Below are 22,295 nucleotides of genomic sequence, written 5' to 3'. Positions count from 1 at the left end.
TGTAGAATCAGCTAAGCCACTAAGACCAACTGAGCACAGCCCCACCCCAGGCCTTCTAGGGTGACCTAGATGAGACTTCTTAGGTTTGCCAAAATTCCCACAGAGCAGCAGCAACTGGCTTCCTAGTCAACCCCACAATGCATTTATTGAGCATCTACTATATGCAGCTGCCTCTGAAGAGGAAATTCAACCTTCAAAGGGCTTTCCTTCAAGGGAGATGAAGAATGTGAAGCTGTATGCAAACTGAAACACGGATGTGCAGCAGGACAACAGAAAAAGATAAGAAAGGACAAGCATTTGTTGAACACTTGCTGTATGCCAGGCCCTGGGCTAGACACTTGAAGTACATTAAAGCATTTAGTCCTCACAAATCCAATTTTAGGAATGAGGAAACTGAGCCCCAGAAAGGTGAATGTTTTATAGTTGGGACAGTTAAGTAAAAAATCTGACATTTTAAATCAGGGCTGGGTTCAAGACCAGTGCTCACAGCCACCTCACAGACCTGGCACTATCACACAGTGCCTTGGTGGTAGGAGTGCTGGGCTTGGGATCAAAGACCTGGTTCCACTTCTTAGCAGCTGTGTAGACTCGCTCAAGTCCCATAAGCTCTCTAAGCCTCAGTTTCTTCATCTCAAATGGGACTTAATTTTGTTGCAAACTGTGAAATGCTGTACACATGGTGAGAATGCTACTGGTCAAGGGGAGAGGCTGGGGAGAGAGCACTTGGTGGGATGGGGTTGGGGATGGGCTTAAGCAGGCAGGTGTGACAGAGGAATTCTGATACAAGAAGGGAGAGCACTGCCGGACATAAACACTGAGGCCCGGCAGTGCTGCTGCCAGGACCAGCAGAGAGCAGGCGGAGCCTCGAGGTGCTGGGACTCTACGATAACATAGCCTTCTCGACTCCTGTTTGGGACAGGGTGAGGTTGTCGCCTGGGAGGGAGCCAGGCCCCAGCCTGAAACTGTTAGGTAGAAGCTAAATCCAGGGCCAGATTTCCAGGAGGCAGCCCCAGGAAGGTGAAACATCCAAATCCAGGAGTCAGGGGCCTGGGATTTTGGTACCAAATGGTCAGGGACCTAATCTCCAGCTGGGGGCCTTGGAAGAACCACTCCCCGCTCTCAGCCCGTTTCCTCCTCCATGAAATGGGGAGAGGGGTGGTGCTCCCCACCTTGCAAGGCTATTCTAAGGCAAATGATACCACGGAATTGAGCATCCCTCCTGCCTGGTGGGTGAGTGTAGGACATCTCTCCTCTACATACTAGGAAACTGAGGCTCTGCAGAGCGGAGAGGTCAAGGTTGCAACACCAGTGGGCATCGAGCAGGTGCAGAACCTCAGGCTGATGCCTCTCTGCCCAAATGGAATCCTGAGGAGACCTCAGAGGCAAAGAGGCCCAAAAGCAGTACGTGAGTTGGGGCCCTTCCTCCTAGCCCTAACGTGAGACTCTGCCCCCAATCCCTGCAAGGGCAAAAAGAAGAGAAGTAAGTGGGCCACCCTGACTTACGTAGGTCTAATCTCTTCTGGGACTCTGTCCCAAATATTCAAGGTGGGGTCTGGGTCTGACTGAGCTGTAAGGGTCCCCTCGCCCCCCCATAGGAAGGAGTAGCCTAGCATGGGCCCTTTAAGAAGGTTGTTGGTGGGGGCAGAGGGGAGGACGGGCAGGGAGCCCAGGCCTGAAATCCGAGTGCTGGTTGGGCTGCTGCTCCGCCCCCAGAGTTAAGTAGACTGTGCACTGGGAGCCCCAGCCCACACCAGAAGAGCCGACTTCTCTCAACCGGAGACTTTGGCGCCCAGGTCCGGCTGCCAGCCCGCTGCAATGCATGCAGGTCCTCGGCCCCGAACCCCAGCCCCTGCCCTGGCCCTGGCTTTGACCTTGGCTATGTTGGCAGAACCAGCATCTGCAGGTAAGTGAGGGACCTGGGACCCCAGCCCAGACTGGCAGGAGCTGTGGAGGGTTCCTTAGATAGAGAAGAGAGATGGGCCCCAGAAGTGGCCCCCAGACGAGGAAACAAGGAGGCTGTGCTCCTGCCACCCCGGGCTGGGGTCTCTGGGAATTCCACCCGGCATAGACGCTCTCCACCTCAGGGTAATATGGGCTCTGGTGTCCTGAGCTTGGCCCTAGAGGGATTGCCCAGGGTAGGGCACTATCAGGATTGTTCTCCATGCCCAGTGGAGCCCCTTCAACGCTGTCTGAGCTCCCTGAGCCCAGGAGGCTTTCCGTGACCACATGGTGCCCAATGGACACCCAGTGATGAAAAGCACCCCAGCCTCAGCCACCCAGGCCAGGAACGGGGAGTGCTGCAAAGCAAGAAATGGGGAGGGAGCTGCCCTGCCCCACCCTGTGCTGGGGGGATGGGGCACAGGCACCTCAGCCTCCACCTCCTCCAGCCTCCTCTGGTCTCCTCCAGCTGCCTCCCAGCTCTGTTCCTGCTCCTACTCCCGTTGTCCGCAGGTGCATTTTCTGTCTGTCTTCTTCATCACCACCTTCCTCCTGTCCTCCTCATCCCCCTCCTGTCGTTTTCTCTCTCCTCTCTCCTCACTGAGAAGTCTTGATTGGCGACAGACAGGACCACCCACTCTTCAGCCTCATAGAGGCAGGGCTGGTGCCTCTCCATATTCTGTGCTCCAACAGGGGCTTGTCCCTCAGACAGCTCTGGGCAATGACACACCTCCCTGTCCCAGGCATTGGTGGCTGACCCTGGTAGAGACTGAATGACAGTTTGCCTTCTGAAGGGTGCTAGGATGTGTCCCCTCTGGGTCCCAATGTCAGAAATCCCACCACTGCAGCATTCTCCCTTCAGTGAAAGCATGAGAACTGTGGCCTCAGAACCCAACAGTCATTACACCCATGTATGAATCAGGGCTTCAGCCTACAACTTTTGGGACCATTCCCAAGAGCAACTTTGAGAAGATGAAGGACCTGAGTCTCCCTTCCAGGGGCTCAGGCCACTAGAAGGGAAATGAGTCAGGGGAGAACCCCACACATCCTGGGGTGAGTCAGAGCCAGATCTCCAGGCCTGCTGCTCCCATCCCCAGAGACTCCATCCTCCAAGGTCTCAGGGCCTGGGTGATGGGCGGGTCTCTAGAGAGATGGGAAGGGGGCATCTGAGGTGAGTAGGGAGGTCCGCTCATGTAGCCTCCCAGCCTCCAGCCAAGGGAAAGGATCCAGCACCACCACTTCCTTGGCTTCAACTGAGAGCATCTCTCAAAACCTCCTCAGCATCGACAATGTGCAGGTACCATGCTGGGCAGTGAGGAGTGCACAGAAATTTATAAGCTGAACTTGGTTTCATTCAGGAGGTAGAAAAGCAGATTAGAACTCAAACAGCAATTCCTGTCATGTCTGCAAAGATCCTGATAAAGAGTATGGAGAAAAGAACTCCAGAGGCAAGCTGGGGCAGGGCAGAGTATGATCCTTGAGCCAAGGCTTGGAGGATGTGAACGGTCAGCACTCCAGGAAGGGGTTTCATGAGCAAAGGTCTGAGGTGGTAAGAGCAGAGGGATGTTGAGATAGAAAGGCCAGCAGCCTGGCTGAAAGGCACATTTTGACCACGAGCCAGGTAAAGCAATTGCGCTGGGGCACAGAAACTTTAAATGGCAAAATGCAGCCCACTGCCTATGCCCTGCTGAGGAGCCAACAAAGGTTTTAGAGAGGAGATGACATGATGCCAGTGGGGCTTTATAACAATAAGCCAACCCCTGCTTTAGGAAAGATTTGGAGTTGGGTAGGGGTTGGGTGAGCTGGTATCCTCTCTTCCTCCCAGGCAGAGCTCCTCTCCAAAAACCCATCTCTGTCACCATACCTGGTTAACTCCCTTCCTGGTGTCTGCAGTAGAGACAGCCCCTGCCCGAGGAGGGCGTCACTCCTACCACCACTAGACACCTCTGGCCCCAAAGGCCCTCAAGGTACAAGAGTGAGCACATTGGGCATCTAGGTCATGGGTCCTGAGAGTCGAACACCCTTGGAAACCATCTGGTCCAGCCTTCCAATTGTACAGACAGGGAAACTGAGGCCCCAGGGAGGAAGCAAAGTGCCCTAAGTCCCACCGAGAAGCCCTGCTGCCAGGGAAGAGCCTCCAGTCCTGCTCTGAAGGAGTAGGGGTGGTATCCAGGGAAGAGCCTCCAGTCCTGCTCTGAGGGAGTAGGGGTGGTATCCAGCTCCTTCAGAGCACTGCGGGAGGCCCTCAGCAGAGTAACAAGCACTGGGGAAGACGGTTTGAGCTGATGTGGAGATGACAAAATTGGAGGTCGGAGTGAGCATAGAACGGGTATAGCTGCCTTTGAAAGGTAGGTGAGGGGTTGAAGTGGAACTCAGGCAAGAGCACCTGGCAGGGAGGGCTCCTGTGTAACCTGGATGGAGGCTCTGAACTAATGGGGCTGTCTTAGAGAGCGTGGGGGGACCGGGTGCAAGGAACTGAACCAGGGCAGACTCCGCTGGATGGTCTGGGGGAAACAGTCTCTGAGCCATGCACATACTCGCCTGAGCCTCAGGGCAGGGCAGGGGCTAGGGCCCTCAGTCCAGCCCACCCAGTCTCTAGAAAAACTGTTTCAGAACCAAGTATAACTGAGCCCCCTCCCAATGTTTGCCTGCCTGCCTGGGCAGGATAAGAAGGGCCTTTCAGTGCAGCCGCCTAGGGGGCCCAGAAGGGGGCCAGGCCAGGTGGGCCAGGCCATTGGCGATGGCTAGGGGGAAGTGGGGCATGCGGAGAGTTCTCAGAGGAAGTGTATAGGCTCAGTCTGGGAACTGGGCGTGCTGCCCAGGAGGGGGCTGGCAGGGGAGGGGGAGTTGGAAATAATCCTGACATACACACTCATTGGTGCACACAGATGTGGGCTCGCACATGAGTACAGACAACCCGGCACACAGCCAGATGCCCTCACAGACCTGGGTGGGTGGCTGCTGCCAGGAGCCCAGGATGGCTGCTGCCTCCCTCTCTGGGAATACAAACCCCGTATCCACAGACCTGGGCTGGGTGGTGTCTGAGGGGGAAGGAGGTGAGGACAAGATGGGACCAGGGGTGCTATGCTGAGCTGCGGCTCCTATTTGGTGCCAGGAGCAAATGAACAAAGGGGCCTTTGGGTCCAGGACTTAAGCCTGCTCACTGCCTGGCCCCTCTGCTCCTTCACTGCCTGTCCCCCAGTTCCCGGCCCCATCCAGCTCCCCTTTCCCTTCCAACATGCCCCCGGCCCCCGCATATGTCTAGTTCTGTAGAGCCTTCTAGAGTTAGGACTCTCTCCAGGTGCAAATGTAGGTGTGTTTCAGAAGTACTGTATTCATTGTTACTGAATGTGTATGAGTCATTTTTTAATTAACTGAATTGGTATGAACAATTTTGTACTTGGATTTTCTCTGGGGTAGGAAGTCCTAGTTCTTTCTGCTTCTCAGGAGAGTCCATAACTCCAAACAGGGGCGAGAATGAAGCTGTTATAACAGGGCTCCTGCCTCCAGAGATACCCTGTGAGAAGGCTAATCATATTGCCATGCAGCCTCACAGCCCTGCAAGTCAAAGACATCCCCATTTTACAGTTGAAGAAATGAGGCCCAAAGAACAGGAGGGACTGTCCTCAGGTCACTCTTTGGGCACACCGGCCATGGTGTCCTCACTCACCCCAACAACAGCTGGCTCTCCCAGATAAAACCAGGTGGACAGCCACCACCAGTGTGCATAGGCCCCCCACGCAGGGAAGAGAGACGGGTCATCAAGGGAGAGACAGCTGTTCCCATCCCCCCATGCTCCTCCAGCACCCCACCTCTCCAAATCCTCTCCACCTTCTCATAGCATAAGCAAATCCTCTTCAAGAAAGCTCCGCGCTCCTCCTCCAACAGCTGGAATGGCAAAGGAAATCACATTTGTCTCCGATGTAGGGGAGTGGCTCTGGGGCTGCGGGCAAGATGGCTTGGTGGCACGGCTCACCCATGTTCTGGACAGCGCTTATCCTGTTGACCATTCCTTCCTCCCACTCAACTCCTGCCCATGCCCTGCCCGCTCCCAGCCTTCGCAGGAGCTGGCCTCCCAGGCCTCCCTCCAGTGCTCACGCCAAACTGTTCCAGTGTGTGTCCCTCTCATGGATTAACTGTCATGGTGGGTCAGCAAGACTGCCTCCCCTCCCAGACCTTACTGCAGAGACTGCTGAGCCCAGGCCAGACCCCCATGGTTCACAAGGAAACCAGAACCCAGAGAGGGGCAACTATTTTCTCAGAGTCATACAGCAAGTTTTTAGCAGGGCAGGGGCTGGGCCTCTCTGCTCTTTGGCCTTATACCCCGGTCTAGACGTGGCCTTGCCCACAAGACCAGTAGCTCCCTGAGAGCAGACCTCCTATTTGCTTTTCTCAGGGGTCTCCACTTCTTGCTGAGCACAAGTCTGGACCCACAAGGGGCATAGAGCTCACTGAGCCAACCAGGGGTTCCAGACTGGGCCCGAGGTGCTCCGGGGCTTACATCCCCGTATCTAGAAATATAGGGTACCTGCCCCACCCTAATTCGTGCATAGCAGTTTCATGAACATACATTTATAAATTGGGGTTTTATTTTTGATAAAGTATTCTTTAAAAAACTTGAAAACCAATGAATTGCTTTGAGTTAAGACATACTGAGAACATAGGAGATTCAGGCCAGATACAAGGAAGAACTTCCTGGCTCTCAGAGAATCCAAATCACAATTGTTACAAAGGACCCCTGGAAGTTGTCCTTCCCCAGGTGGACACAGTCTGGAGACCCAAAGGCAGGGAGCAGAACACAGTCCCAACTTCCTCCCAGCCAGGCCTAGGGGCTTGGCCTCTCATGCCCCAGCATCCCATTCCTAACCCTCCTAGAGCCAAACGGGACATTCCTAAGCATCCAGGTAAGCAAGAGCCTCCTGGTGCCACCTGCCTGTCCCCGCCTCAAATACCAGCCTCCACATTCCAAGTGATCCTGTGTCCCACCGCCTAACTGGTGACCTAGGACAGCAGATAATAATCCATAACCTCGAGCGCCCTTCCACCTTCGCCCAGCCAGTTCCCTACAACGGCTCACTTCCCTTTTTCTCCCATCCTTCAAGGCCGTTTCAACATCACCACCTGTGGGAGCCTTTCTAACCAGTGATTGCTGCGGCCCACGGCCTGGTCTGCCCTCCTTCTGGGCCCTGCCTTGCATCTCTATGAGCTTACAAGCCTTTCTTCCCCTGTCTTCATCTGGCCTGTGCCCCTTGGTCCATGACCTCCATCGGTGCGACACCCAGCAGGAGCATAGGCACGCACACAGACCGTGCTGCTCAGCAGCCTGGCTCAGAGCCTAGCAAGGAGAGTGCCCAGCCCCTGAGACAGAAGTCCTGGGGGAAACCCCCAACTCAGGACACACAGCCCCAGCTCCACCACCAGAGCGAGGCTCTGGCCTGAGACAGCCTGCTCTCTGGGGAATAGAGGGGACTGGGAAGAGGAGACCAACTTCCGTTCCCACCTAAGAGCAACTCCTCCCCCACCCACATTTCAGGAGGGGCAACTATAAATATCAGTGGGCCCTGGATGCTGATTCCCATGACGCCAGCCCCTCCCTGCCCCCTTCCCTCATGCACATTGGCTGGGACCAGCCCCACACTCCTGCAGCTTTAGGCCAGCCAGCAGGCAGGCCTCAGGCACACACACACACACACACACACACACACACACACACACACACTTCCCACAGTGGTCAGGAAAGGAACAAATCACCCTTTTTGGGTGCTTTGAGCTCCCTTTCCACTCTCAGTTCTGACTCAGGCTCCTCCTCTCCCCACTGTGAGTCCTTAGCTCTGGGAACCTCTACAGGGCTGGGGGGTGAAGGAGGCAGGAACATAATGATAAAGAACACAGTATTAGAGAGTCTAGAATTTAATTACAGCCCTACCACTGGATGCATGACCTTGGGCAAAGGATTTGGCCTTTCTGAGCCTCAGTTTTCTCCTCTCTAAAATGGATAAATAATGCCTACTTCCTCTGTTCATCAAGGATGAAAGCCCTTTACCTAGAATAGGTATCTGCTTCTGAGGTTGCTGTTACTCTATTTCCATCTCCTTCGGGAATGGGGGCAGCCCCCGCAAGATGGGGGCTCCTGCTTAGGGATCTTTCAGAAAGGTCCCAGGTGGGGTGTTGGGTGTGGGGGCCCTGTGAGAGGGTCTTTGTGGGATAAGGTGGCATGGAAAAGAGGAGGCAGCCTCCTCAGGGAGCTGTCAGCCCGCCACTGACAGCCTTCCCAGGACGCTTCGGGAAAGGGCCAGGGGGAGGGAGTCTGCATCTGACTGACCCTCTTGGCTGAGACCTGCACACCCTTCCCACTGTGAGGAGAAGCAGGACAGCCCCTCCCAGCCCTGACCCAAACCCTAATAGTCCCTTAGATGGATATCATTGAGCCAGAGTGCAATACAATCAACGTGTGCTGAACAAGTGACCAAATGACACTCAGACCTGTCCCAAAGGCAGGTGAGCCGGGACAACGAGAGGACGGGCACCAGCATTCCTACATGACAGGGAGCCTAGCCACCTTTCTCTTCCTCTGCCCGCCCCTCGGCGGCCCCTCCAGAGGGAGGGGCAGAAGTCCAGGGCCATGAGATGGCTCAACTGCCAGAGTTCCCTGGGGATATTACCACAACTCATAAGCGGCAGTGACTGCATAGTGAGGAGCAAAATGCAAACTGAGGGAGTGGGGACCCTCTCTGCCCTGAGCTGCTTGGAGCCATCGGGGTGTTGGTGATGAGTCCCTGTATGTGTGAGAGCAGGGTTGGTAGAGATGAGGGGAAGTGAGTTTCAGGAAATGAGCAGCCGAGGAGGGTGGGGATGCCACTGGAGGGACACTCTGGATAATAAACCAGCCAGAGCCTGGGCCCCCAGCTCGAAATCCCACTGTGTGGGCATCCTCTGCCTTCACCCCCACAGGGGTAACTCTTCTCAACAGACCTTTGGGCAGATCCCAGCTAGCTCCCCGGATGTGAGCTAATCCTATATAATAAAAGCCTAATATGTAAATTGACCGAACAGTGGAACAACCGGTCGCTATGATGTGCACTGACCACCAGGGGCAGACGCTCAATACAGGAACTACCCCCAGCCTGCAGGCCCCAACCAGCAGTGGCAGTGGGGGATGGAGCTGGTGAGCGGGCTGCACCAAGCCAGCCAAGGTGGGTGCCAGCTGCCCAACTCCCCCCACCCCCCGATCGCCCTGCTGGTTGCCCCACAGATCGGCCCTGATCGCCGGCCAGGCCTAGGGACCCTATCCATGCACGAATTTCGTGCACTGGGCTTCTAGTAGCTAATAAAATCCAGGCCCCAGCTGCTGGCTGAGACTCTACTTCTGGGCATCTGGTGCCCACGTGCTTCCAGCCACCCATGTGGACCCCAGCTGAGCCCCTCCAGGGGCAGGTACAGTTGTTCCCCTTATCCATGGGGGATATGTTCCAAGACTCCCAGTGGATACCTGAAACCTCAGATAGTACCGAGTCCTATATATACTATGTTCTTTCCTAAACAGGCACACCTAGTTTTATTGTGCTTCACAGATATTGCTTTTTTTTTTTTTTTTTTTTTTACAAATTGAATGTTTGTGGCAACCCTTTGTCAAACAAATCTATTGGTGCCATTTTTCATATCATGGATAGCCTTTCTTAGCAATAAAGTATTTTTTATTAGAATATTAAAGAGGGAGAAAGAGAGAAACATCAATGTGAGAGAGATACGTCGATCAGTTGCCTCCCACACACTCCCAGACCGGAGATTGAACCCAAAGCCTAGGTATATGCCCTGACCAGGAATTGAACCCACGACCTTTCAGTTCATCAGACAACACTCCAACCAACTGAGTCACACTGGCCAGGGCAGCAATAAAGTATTTTTAATTAAGGTATGTACATTGTTTTTTTTTTTAGACATAATGCTATTGCACACTAAATAGACTACAGTATAGTGTAAACATAACCTTTATATGCACTGGGAAACCAAAAAAATTGTGTTCCTCACTTTATTGCAAAGTTCACTTCATTGTTGTGGTATGGATTCAAACCCTCAATATCTCCGAGGTATGCTTATACATTTTCACTTAAAGGAAGCAATTCACGCCTTCTCTTTGGCATATCTAAATTGCCAGCATCACTAGTCTTGCACTTTGGGGCCATTAGTAAAATAAGGATTACTTGAACACAACAGCTGATCTGATCTGATCATTGAACCAACTACTAAGTGATAAAAAGGCAGGGAGCACATACAGTGTGGAGACGCTGGACAAAGTGATGACCCATCACACTACTCAGAATGGTACACAATTTAAAACTTAGGAATTATTTCTGGAATTTCCATTTAATATTTTCAGACCATGATTGACCATAAAACCACATAAAGCAAAACTACAAATAAGGGGGTACTTCTGTACTCAGATGGGAACCTGTCCCCTCAGCTGTTGACAGCCCTGGGGAAGGGGAGACGTTGTAGGGATCCGGGTGGCCTTAGTCAGACCTCTGTTCCTCTCTGGGTCTCTGTGCAGGATCTTCATCCTTCAAGGTCAACTCTAAAATTCTGAGCTCAAGCCTCTTAGGAATAGGACAGGAGACTCTGCTTCTGTCCAGACAGAGCCAGATGCTTGTTCTGGGCCTCATAACAAGGTGGGCTGGGCCTGGGACAGGACTGAGAGGCAGCCCAGCCTGCCAGAGCTCCCAGGCTTTGGGAAACTGATTTTCTCTGTGGCACAAAGCCCTGGGGCTCTCCTGGAATGAGAGTAGCAGCTTCTCTCCATTCCCACTTCCCATCTTACACCGCTTCACCCCAGCCCCACCCTGCCAAAAATAAACCCAGACCACCCCGTCTTGTACCAGCTAGACCCACCCAGCCCCTCCAGAGGCAGCTGAGTCACCGCTTGAAGCTGCTTCTTTTTTTAACTGTCTGAGTCACCCGTGTGGCTAAGTCTCCATGGCACATACCTCGGGCTGCAGCCCCCAAAGGTCCAAATGAAGGAGGAGTCAGAATAGAAGCTGGCAGCAGGTGTGAGTTCAGGCTAGCGCCTCAGGCCTGAGGAACTCAGCCCCTAGCAATCCAGAGCCCAGACCTGCCCCTAATGATCCTGGCACTACCCTGCCCCATCTGCCCGGGACAGTCCTTCAGGAATTTTGGTGACAAAGCCCATCTGCATGGGCCCTGCTTCCACAGCATTTCTTTGCTTCTAAATAGGTCTGGGCCTCCCACCCTGAGATCGCCAGGAACGGAGGGTCTACAGGCCCTGAGCCCTGCAGGGTAGGAGGGAGCATGGCTTGGCTTTCTGAGGTGAAGGCCACAGAGATGTCCAAGTCCTGCCTTCCCTCACTGGATCCAACTCAGACTCTGCCCACTCTGCCCAGAGCACCGGGAAGACTTTTGGTGGGACAGCAGCCCCCACTCCAAACCTTTCCTTGCTCTCTATGTCCCTTCCACACACAGGATCAGCTGAACTGCAGAACTCTCCCCTGTCCCTGTCCCTCTCTCTGCCTCTGTCAGCCCCATCTCTCTGGCCTTGCTCTGTTCTTCCTTTACCCAGTCCTGGTGGCAGTCCAAAGTGCTCCCTCTGTAGCTGGCACCTCCACAGGTTCTTCTCTGCCTTCCCAGAAGACATGACACACCTCACCTCCACCCATTCCCACAGAGACTCTGGGCTCCAGGGACCAATCCAAAGAGAAAGTTTCCATCTCCCTCACCCAAGTCCCCTCCTTCCCCTGTTCAAAAACACAGCTATATCCTGTCCTAGGGAGTGTCAAGATCCCACAGGCACTTCCTTAGCAGCTGAGAAATGGGGGGGAAGGGAGGGGAGGGTTGTTAAGGAGGGGGCCTTGGAGGCCCCCTTCCTCCCCCCCCCCGCCCCCCCCCCCCCCCGCTCCTTTCCCCAGCCTGTTTGGAGCCTGCACAGCCTCAAATCCCATCTATCTCCTGTCTGTGCTATGGACTCTAGCTATAAATAGGGGCTCTGATTCTATTTTCTTTAAAAACAAGCACCAGACTCTGTTACCACAGGCCCAGAAAAGCACTCCCTGGCTGGGGCAGGGTGGGGACATTGTGTCCAGGCCCCTGCCTCTGGGCACTGGGGCCCTAAAGGGCAGAGGGGAACTAGAAAGAAGCCTGGAGGTGAGACAGGTTGGGTAGAGCTGGTCAAGCCCCCAGGTGCCGTCCTTGCCAGCAGTCCACTCTCATCCTCCTGGGCCCACCTCCTTTCTTCCCATCTCCCTTCACCAAGCAGCCAGTCTTATCCCAAGACTCACAGTGTTCAAGGAGAGAAGTGACAGTGACACAACTCCCCAAGCCACAGTGGAGTGTCTTTGCACCCCCAGTGCAGAGGAGCTTTGGGCTGTGGGGAAGGATGAGATGAACTTTTATGAAGGAGCTTGAGGGCATTTCACAGGCAGAGAAGAAAGAAGAGCTCACCACGTAGGAGGCCCTGAGCAGAGGCTGGGAGTAAGAACCTGACAGGTATGACAGGAAAACAGCCCAAGGTCTGGTGAGGGTGGCACGTGGGGTGTTCAAGGGAGGTGCACAGGAAAACCTGTGGAGCAGGGGCAAGGTCACCCAGCACCCCGCATCAGTGCTGCAGTTTTGGGGGGTGAGATTTGGTCATGGGGCAATGGGGAGCCATCGAAGTATTCCAGGCAAAGAAGGATGATGGAGTGACTTTCATTTTAGGTTAACTGTGGCTGCTAGTAGCAAAACGAAGCAGAAAATTTATTAAGCCAGGCAATTGATGGTGGCCATCTGCTTTGCGGGATAGCACAGAGGAGCAAGAGGGGGAGATGAATTTGAAGGAGAATTTAAGAGTAGGATGGGTGTCCATGAGGAGGGAGGAGGGAGAATGTCTGAAACAACTTTTAGATTTCTGCCTAGCAGTGGGTGGGTGGTGGGACCTTCCCTGGATGGGGAGCAGAGATGACACTGGCTCTGGCTTGAGATGGGTGGGCTTGGGTTTGGGGGTTCCTAGGGTTGTTCCCGGTGTAGATGTCTATGGGTCATTGGCTGGTGCCAGAGACAGAGATGTGGGTACCATAGCAAAGAGGTGGTGCCTGAGGCCAGGAAAGAGAGATGGGCTAGGGCCGTGGTCGGCAAACTGTGGCTCGCGAGCCACATGCGGCTCTTTGGCCCCTTGAGTGTGGCTCTTCCACAAAATACCACGGCCTGGGCGAGTCTCTTTTGAAGAAGTGGTGTTAGAAGAAGTTTAAGTTTAAAAAATTTGGCTCTCAAAAGGAATTTCAATCGTTGTACTGTTGATATTTGGCTCTGTTGACTAATGAGTTTGCCGACCACTGGGCTAGGGAATGTGGCAGGAAGGGCACAGCTTGGAGATACTGACAGGCTAGAGGGGTTACATAATTAGTGGGCATGCTAGGTAGGGCCCTATGCCAAGAGGATTCAGGCCTGTCGTGGGAGGACTCAATCTGGGGACCTGGGGGACCTGGTTGGCACAGAGGCCACTAGCAAGGACACTTAGGTTACCTGGTCCACCCTCACAGGCCACACCCTCCTGGCAGCACGCCACCAGTATGGAAGCCTGCTGTTCTGCCTATCTGCTGTCAGCTCTGCCAATAGAAAATCCCTCATGTGGGCCAAATTCTTCCTCATTTAATCTTTGTATTCCCTTAGGTGCTGATACTTCCTCTGTCAGTACACGTGTCTAGTCCTCCTGAATGATAGATGCCCTGGGCACAGGACACAGGCTCTGGGCCCTGTTCTCAAGAATTTCCAGTCTGGCCAGGCCTGTCATCCCTTAGGCCAGAGGTGAATTCTGCTGTATCCACTGTAGTGACCACACCTCTCCATCAGCAGTTCCTCTTGGTCTGGGCTAGGCTGAGCTGGCCAGGGCTCAGCTGTTATGTGTCAGTCTCCACACCTAAGTCCCTTTTTCACAGATGGGAAAACTGAGGCCACAGAGGGTATGGAAGCATGTGGCTCTGAGTATAGTGTGTCTGTGTGTGTGGTGGCAGGGGGGGGGGGGGGCGGCGCGGGGTCCCTGACCCAAGCCTCTGCTTCCCCCGGGTCTCCTGGATATGGAACCTCTGTCTGTGGGGTCATCCTACCTCCCTTCCCTATATTTCAGATGGGAGGACTAAGGCAAAGATAGTGGTGTCTTCTCTAAGGCACATAGCCTATTGAGCACCAGTTGCTTCAAATTGGTCCAGACCTCTGTCCGGCTTCCACTGTTCCCCATCCCAGTTCACACTCACTGTCTCCAAGCCATCGGCCAGGCTCAGAAAAACCCTGAGGCACCTCTACAACACCTGCCCTCTGCGATTTCTCATCCCAGAGCAGAAGGGATTCTGCCAGAGGGGATAGCCCCTCAGCCTCCTAAAGGCAGGCTTCTCACCCTGGGTGGAAACCACACCTCCCACCTCTCCAGCCTCTTCCATGACCTCGAAGACCTCTATGGGCTGGTGGATCAGAGAGGGACCTTCTTCACTGCTGACTCACTTATCACCATTTTCTGGAACATGTCATCCTCAGCCAGCCCTGAAGATCCAAAACCAGACTCCATCCAGCCATGCTGGGAGAGGCCAGCTGCCAAACCATGCATGGAAAACAAATGATCTCCCCTTCCCTCACTTCCTTCCCCCTCTACTACCCCCAGCCCTGAAAGAGGGGGTCTTGAGGACAGGAAGGGAAAAAGTGTGTCTTCCCCAGGCAGGGGGCCAGTTCTCACACTCAGGCAGATGCTCCACTTCCAAGTCACACATAGCAATCAACACCCGCTTCTCTGTACATACCCCACCCTGACACCTACAGTAGCAGGCTCAGGAAGCACACCAACAAGGTCTTGAATCCCACTCCACAACTGCTCCTTATGCCCTAGTACAGGTAACTATCCTCCTCGCCTCAGTTTTCTCACTTGTAAAATGAGAGCAATCTCATGGGGACCCTGCTGGGGTGGGGGCTGGGCAGGCCAGATGCCAGGCAAGCTCCTTCACTCTTTCTTCTCTCCAGAACCCTACCTCAGCCTGGTCAACTGAGATGAGGGACCCATATTCCCTCCAGGGCCAGGAAAGCCGGGGAAAGGGAATGTGGATGAGGGCCTAGAAATCCTCCCTGTATAAGGAGGAAAATCACAGGACAAGGAAAAGCCTTTCAGAATTGCTTCAAGCCACAGAAGCCGCACCCCTTTATGCCTCTGGCTTGGAGAACAGCAGGCTTCCACAAAGACTCCACTGAGGGCCCTGCTTCCTCCTGCCCAGCCTTCCAGCCTGGGTGGACTCTGGGCTGCTTCTTCCAGCAAAACCTTTCATTTTCTCTCCCACTTCCTCTGTGTCCCACGTGGCCTCAGGGTAGGAACACATGGCTGGGAGCCCAGGACACCAACTCTGCCCCATCAGTGTCTGTGGACCAAGCTCAGTATCTTAACCCACTAGTCCCCTGCTTCCTCTCCAGAGGCACTCACCTTCCAGAGGGGTTCCTAAATTGGACATGTTCCTCAGTGTATGGCCCTTGGCATGGATGGCCTCCAGGTGCTTGGTTAGAAGACCAGTAGCTGAGGCCAGTGACCAGGGTCAGGGCTCAGCCAATAATTGAGGAAGCCGTTGTCCTGCCCTGAACTCCTTGGCAACCAAACACAAGATCAAGTACCCTGAGAGTGAGTCTTGTGGTCAAGAGTTCTCAAAGTGAGGGGGAATGGGGACCACAGCTGAGGTCTCTGTAGTGTTGAGATGTAAAGACAGGGGTTTGCCCACAAGTACAGGAGCCTCTCCAACAGCCTACCCTCAGTGATTCCCACACTCTACTGGGACAAGCTATTGTCTCCTAAGAGGAACAGGAATGGCCGCTGTTTTAAGTTCCCCATGACTTTGAACTAATCTACTGTTGTTCCTATGGCCGTGCCTTGAGGGTGCTTGAATGGCCCTGGGTTATGGTCTCCATCGGAGACCAAGGACACAGGTAGTGAGCACTGAGGGTGCCAGGTGCTTGAGCATCCTCCAGGTGACAGGTCCAGTATTGAGACAGGCTGGGCCCACCACACCAATCCTCCTTTGTTCTGCACTCACTTCCTCCACTACGCACTGTGCAAGGGTTAGGGTCTGCGCTGCTCCATGGGACTGACTTCTCATACCAGTACATTTTCTCCCAACTCTGCAATGGGAGGGAGCAGCATAGGGAACATCAGCCCCATCAGGTTCTAAATCAGAGGGAACTTCCCTACCCCAGCCTCATTAGAGGTTCCCTGGCTTGGGCAGCAGAATACTGGGGATCTGGCTTGAGGTGACCTCAGGGAGGGCCCAGCTACAGGGGAAGGACACCTGGCCCATCCCTGCTCTCACACAGGGCCATTCACAAACACACCCATGAAGACAAAGGACCCTTCACCCTTGTTTTGGCACTCCCAGAATACCCTACTCTTCGGACTCCCCTGGGGGACTCTCCCAGCCTCACCCCCTCCCTACCCTGGATCTGGAACCAGGATTTGTCACCCATGGTGAAAGAGTCCAGCTTCACCTAGAGCAGGAACCCCTTTGTCCCCAACTGGCTTGCGGGGTGTCCCCTCCTCACCCTCCTTGCTCCTGTCCACAGCAGCAGGCTCACTGCCGACATCCTGCCTTCTCCATCTCTCTTGGGTTTTTCCTTCCCCATCTCCCTCAGGCCTCAGTCTGGATCCCTGAGTTCAGTCTTTGTGGAGGAAGGGTCTTTATTTTACATTCTCAGGTGCGTTTTGTTGTTTTGTTTTGTTTTGTTTTTGTTGTTAATCCTCACCCAGGGATATTTTTCCATTGATTTTTAGAGAGAGTGGAAAGGGAGAGATAGTCATTGTCTGGTTGCCTCCCACGGGAGAGGCCGGGATCGAGCCTGCAACCGAGGTATGTGTCCTTGACCAGAATCAAATCCTTCAGTTCACAGGCCAACGCTTTATCCACTGAGTCAAACTTGCTAGGGCCCATTCTCAGTTTAATCTTTCTCAGGCTTTCTGTCTTTCCTAGGTTGGTTCTCCTACATCCCTATCATTCCAGTATTGTATTTGTGGATGAATGAATAAATGAATGAATGAATATGGTTCTGCCTTCTCTCACCATCCATCTCTCAGCTCCTGCTCTGTCTCTGTACCAAGTCCTTCCTCAACAACACATGTCCAGCTCTCCCACCATCCACACTTGACTGTGCGCCTAGGCGCTCCCCACTGGCCATCCTGCCCAGCAGCTCTCAGCTCCCAAACTTTCTCCCTTATAAAGTCAGACAGCAGCAAACACCCAGGAATGCTGCTGCTGCCCATGACGCATGCTGGCTGTGGGACTGCCTGGCTGCCCCCAAGCGACCAGGAATGTGGCAGGAGCAGGCACAAGGAATCAATTGCCAGGGAGGCGTGAGGTGCGGGTGGGGGTGCCCAGACAGGTGGCAGGGCCAGCACTGCAGGCTTTCTGCTTCTCTCTGTCAAATAGCTTCTCCTCTGGGGTCTCAGGTGTTCAAAGAAATGGAAGCCAAGTCCCCCTACTGCAGGCAGGGCTACAGAGAATTTTGATATTGTGGAACCCACAACCCAGCAAGTGGGGACCCAGGGCTGATAAGGCAAAAGGCCCCAGGCCAGACTCTTTAGACTGTTCTGGAGCAAGGGTGATGTTCCCAGATACAACCAGAATGGGGCAGAGGGAAGAGGGGAGGCAAAGACTAAGACAGGAAGAGATGAGGAAAAACAGAGGCAGAGACATGCAGCAGGGTGGCTGAAGAGCCAAGACAGAGATAAGGAGAGATGGGACAGCCAAGGAGAGACAGTCTGGCTAGCCTATTCCTAAGGACTCAGAAGGAACAGGGTCTGCAGCAGCCCACCCCTCCACCCTCGCCCCCAACTGGAAAGGCACCATGCTTGAGACCTGTCCCTAGCCTGGGAGGTGGTCGACAGCCTGATGTACACATACTCTGCCCCTTGTCCCAAGAGCCTGCTGACAGGCAGACACTTGGGCATCACAATGGAAGTAAGCCTCAGGTTTAGGATCCCCCCGGAGCAGGAGCCAGGTTCCCATTCATAAATGTCCTAGGAGTACCTCCTGGGAACCAGAAGATGCCCACATAACCTGTGCCCTGCCAGAGGGTGGCTGGCTAGGGGCCCTTGGCCTAGGCTTCATCTCCCCATGTGAGAAGGGACTTGGTAGGGAAGGACACAAGCTCTTTCTATGCTCCCAGCCCTTGTCTCAGGAAGAGGGATGGAGCTGCCCAGCCCTGGGCACAGACAGCAGTGCCCTGTTCATGGGCAGGAAGGGTGGGATGTTATGGGCCTTCTCCACCTTCAGTAAACCACTTAGATGGATGGGCGCCGAGGAGGAGGGGCAGAAACCCTCCAGGAACACAGGGCCCCTTTCATGGAGCCAGGCTCAGCCAAGTCATGGTGGGTGGGCACTGAGGGACAAGACAGGCCTAGGCACAATCACTGTTCTGTCCTGGCAGCTCCCAGCCCACACACATGCGCGCGCGCATACACACACACACACACGCATACACACATGCACAAACACGCAGCCTTATGCAAATCCAAAACACACCCCAGCAGCCACCCACACACTTGTACACACATGCACATACACATCTGTATTACTCTGGACACTCACGAATGTGCCTTCTTCTAGGCAGAGAAACTCATACAAGTGGGACTCTTCTTGCTCCTTCACTTATCCCCCTGACCCTGTGGAGCATCCTGCTCCCACCATTCTCAAAGCTTGGCACCACTCCGGCAGCTCACAACATGAACGCTCTGCACACCCATATTAGAGAGCAAACCTCTGGATGGGGGAGGGACCTCCAGGACTAATCCCAACAGACAGGAGGAGGAAGGATTGGAAGGAGTGCCACTCCTTCAAAATGGTGACCAGGAGGCCTCCTGTACACGGCACTCTGGGGATCAAGCCTCCAACCCCAGCATGGGCCCTTTTCCAGCTGCTGCAGGCCTGAGCTGGTGTTTTGATGAATCATGGGTCTTCTTGATCCAAGAGAATCAAGGGGAGGTCTCCAGACAGTTCTAATGCCTCCTCTCCTCCCCGACCACCCAACTCCCCAGCAGCCATTAACCCAACTTAGTCATGTTATCTTTCCCTCTACTCTCCTCTGTCTTCAACATTCCGGAGCCTATATATTCCTGCCGGTCTCTCACTTGTCCTTGTCCTTGTCCTTGTCCTTGTCCTTGTCCTTGCTGCCCATTTCCCTCCCTCTCTGCTCCTCTACACCACCTTTATCTCCCCTAGGAAGCCCTTGGGGATTGACTTCTACTCATTACTTCTTTATCCTGCACCACCTATTAATTCAAATTCCCTCTCCAACTGCCCCCTCCCCAGGACAGAGATTCTAGTTTCTTACAACTGCAGCCATCAGAGACAGTAAGGGGCAGAAGAAGAACAGAAAGTAGAGGCAGGAGGTTGAGGGGTGAGGGGGCGGGGGCGGACTGTCAGAGTTTCCAAAACCCTGGCCAGCAAGGCCTCAGAAGCCTCTGTGGGGTAGGGTGGAGGGGCTGCCTGGCCTGTGAACTCCCAGCATAGCACAAGGCTGCTGTGTGAGCCTTTGCCTGCCTGGCCCCACTGGAAACAGCAGCGTCCAGCCCCTCAATGAGCCCATTCAGACTCCAGCCTCTGGAAAGTACCTCTACTAGTACATCCTGCTGCCCTCCCACTTGGGCCTGGAGAACCAGGCCAAACTGGCTGCTGGGAGGGCACTGGAGGCAGGTTGGTTAGAGCCAGCCGTCTACTGCAGTTCCTGCTTAATCCAGAGCCCTGACCTTGATCATGCCCCAGCAGATTTATTTTTTAAAATATATTTGTATTGATTTCAGAGAGGAAGGGAGAGGGAGAGAGAGATAGAAACATCAATGATGAGAGAGAATCATTAATCAGCTGCCTCCTACACGCCTCACACTGGGAATTGAGCCTGCAACCCTAGCATGTGCCCTGACCAGGAATCGAACCGTGACCTCCTGGCCCATAGGTCAATGCTCAACCATTGAGCCACACCGGCCAGGCCCCAACAGATTTATATCCACCTTTAGCAAAAGGGAGTACGGATGGGTGTGTGGGTTCATCCCCACAGGGGAGAGAAATGGGCCCTCTCCCTGTGGGTGGTAGACAGGTAAACGTTCAGCAACAGGCTCTCTGGGAGAGAGGGAGCCCTGATTTGTGGTTTTGGCCTCTTTACATGGTATAAATATTCTCACTAGGCAACATCACCTGGCTAACAAAATCCCTAAAAATTTACCATCAGCTATTGCCAGCTGCTATGAGCTCTGGCCCACCACCATGGTGGCCCTGTTCTGCAGCAGCCACGTGCCCCACCCTCTGCAACTGTGGATGCCCTCAGTGTAGTGTGCTGCATTGTGTTCTTAAGAATCAATGTCCTTGCTGGTAAGTTGACCACAGGTGCCCGCTACCTGCCAGTCCCCTGACATGTCCCTTACCAGCACCAAGGTCTGTTGGCCCTGCTGGGCTTACTGAGCCATGTTCTCAGGTGATTTTAAAGTTCTTATTTGACTCCTTTAACTTCCCAATCAAAGGCTCCTGATGTTTCTAGCAAGTGCCAGCAAAGGAGATGACTATAAGGGTTGTAAGCTCAGCCCAAGCGGAAGAGCGTTATCCTTGGACATCCCTGGCATAGTGCTGGCTGCCCGTAGGAAATACATGCCTCAGACTCCTCCAGTGGCTATTTTTTCAGGCACACATCAGCTGGCTCCAGTTGGCCGGGGACTATTAGGTATATAGCTGGTGCTAGACCATCCCTATCACGCCGTTAGCCTTTATTCACTCACATGGGGTTTAAGGGAAGCCCAACAGGGATGAATCATCTTTTTAAACCATTACTGTCTGCCTCTCCCAGGCTTGGACATCTGGGGGACAGACTCAAAGTTATTTTTGGCCCTAATCTCCACAAAGGAATAGACCAGAAATTGTGGCAGCAAGTTGGAGGGCAAGAGAGGCTAATTTGAGGAAACTGCCTAGAAGGAGGTGGCAACTTAAAAAGAGGAGGTGTCCCAGCATGGGACAAAAGGGACCCTGACAATGGCCACCAACGCTATGAAACCCCTGCTGCTTCGGGAGGCCCACGGGCCTGCCCAACAGACCCTCAGCTCCTCCCAAGCCTTGCCTTCAGCCTCAGACCCTGCCTTAGAGAACTCAGCTGTTGTCATCCCTGGCTTGCAAACAATGGGACCGGATCTGACTGCTCACCAGGGACCAATAATAGCTCTACAGCAGGATGCAACATGGGGTGATGCAGGAAGTTTTGGCCCATTTGGGGTCTAGCACTGCACATGGCCTCCATCTGGCCTTAAAACCTTTGCTTCTCTGTGGACTCAGACCCAACAAGCTGCCTCTGCCCACACCCAAAAGCAGCTGGGAGCATGGCCCAAGAGAGAAGCAAAGATGGGTGAGCTGCCTGACAGCAACACCACCAGTCCCCAACCAACCCTCAGAGGTGGGGCAGAGCGTGGAAAGTGGCCAAAGTGTAAGTGTACTTAGGAGAAAGAATTTGAACAGGGATCAGTTGAGGGTAGAGGTGGTTCTTCTGGAACTCCAGTCCTGGGATTTGTGACCACCAGACAGGTGATCACACCAGTGATGGTTTCCCTTTGGGCCAAGGAGGGGCCAGACCCAGATTCTGCTGGGGCTGAGGGGAAGAGAGCCATTGCTGGTAGAAGCCCCTGGCTCCAGGAACCTCTGAAGAGGAGACCTAAGTTGCTTGAAATTGCTGGATTGGGCCTTCTTCAGAGGCAAAATCTAGGCTGGGTACCTTCTGGGGCCAGGACCAAGCAGGCGCTGGGATCTGGCTGAGGCCCATGGACAGCATGAAACCTTTCCCTGCAACCTACATATTCAATCTGTAGCACCTGTCCTCCTCCAGGCAAGGGTCTGAGACTTGACTAAGACTCCCTCTCTCACACAGCCTCCTTCTTCGGTGAGAACCACCTGGAGGTGTTAGTGGACACAGTTCTGACCAACATAGACCTACAGCTACAGTTCTCCACATCCCAGCGTGAAGCCCTGCTTCTCCTGGCAGCAGGCCCAGCTGACCACCTCCTCCTGCAGCTCAATTCTGGACGCCTGCAGGTCAGTGACATCTCCCTGCTGAACTCTAGCTTTCAATGGCCCCTAATCAGCTATGTGACCTTGTGCATGTCATTTTCACCTTGGGGTCTCAAGTTCTCCACTGTGAGATGGACAACAGAATCCCAGAAGCTGTGAGTCCCTCATGAACTTGCTCTGCCCTCCTGTTCTCCAACCTCACTTCTTACCACAACTCTAGCTGGCCTTTAGGTGCTGATCACTCCAATGGCTTTCAGTTCCCTGGTTATCTATGGTCTCTTGCTGCCAGGTGTTTTCTCGCCAACTCCCTGCACCTGCCTA

The 22,295-nt window shown here is 53.9% G+C and overlaps 1 protein-coding gene across 1 annotated transcript in view; it reads left to right on the top strand.

The window, feature by feature from the left end:
• The first annotated feature begins 1,746 nt into the window (after positions 1-1,746).
• Positions 1,747-22,295, top strand: part of CSPG4 (chondroitin sulfate proteoglycan 4) — a 36,364-nt gene continuing 15,815 nt past the window's right edge. The window contains exons 1-2 of the mRNA XM_079768408.1: positions 1,747-1,903; positions 21,835-21,998. Of these exons, the coding sequence (XP_079624534.1) occupies positions 1,816-1,903; positions 21,835-21,998 (252 nt within the window). The 5' untranslated portion in view covers positions 1,747-1,815. The remainder of the gene's footprint in view (positions 1,904-21,834; positions 21,999-22,295) is intronic.

Source organism: Cnephaeus nilssonii (assembly GCF_951640355.1).
Source record: "Cnephaeus nilssonii genome assembly, chromosome: 4".
Taxonomy (NCBI): domain Eukaryota; kingdom Metazoa; phylum Chordata; class Mammalia; order Chiroptera; family Vespertilionidae; genus Cnephaeus; species Cnephaeus nilssonii.
The sequence above is the reverse complement of the archived record's forward strand: the minus strand, read 5'-3'. Positions and strand labels throughout refer to the sequence as shown.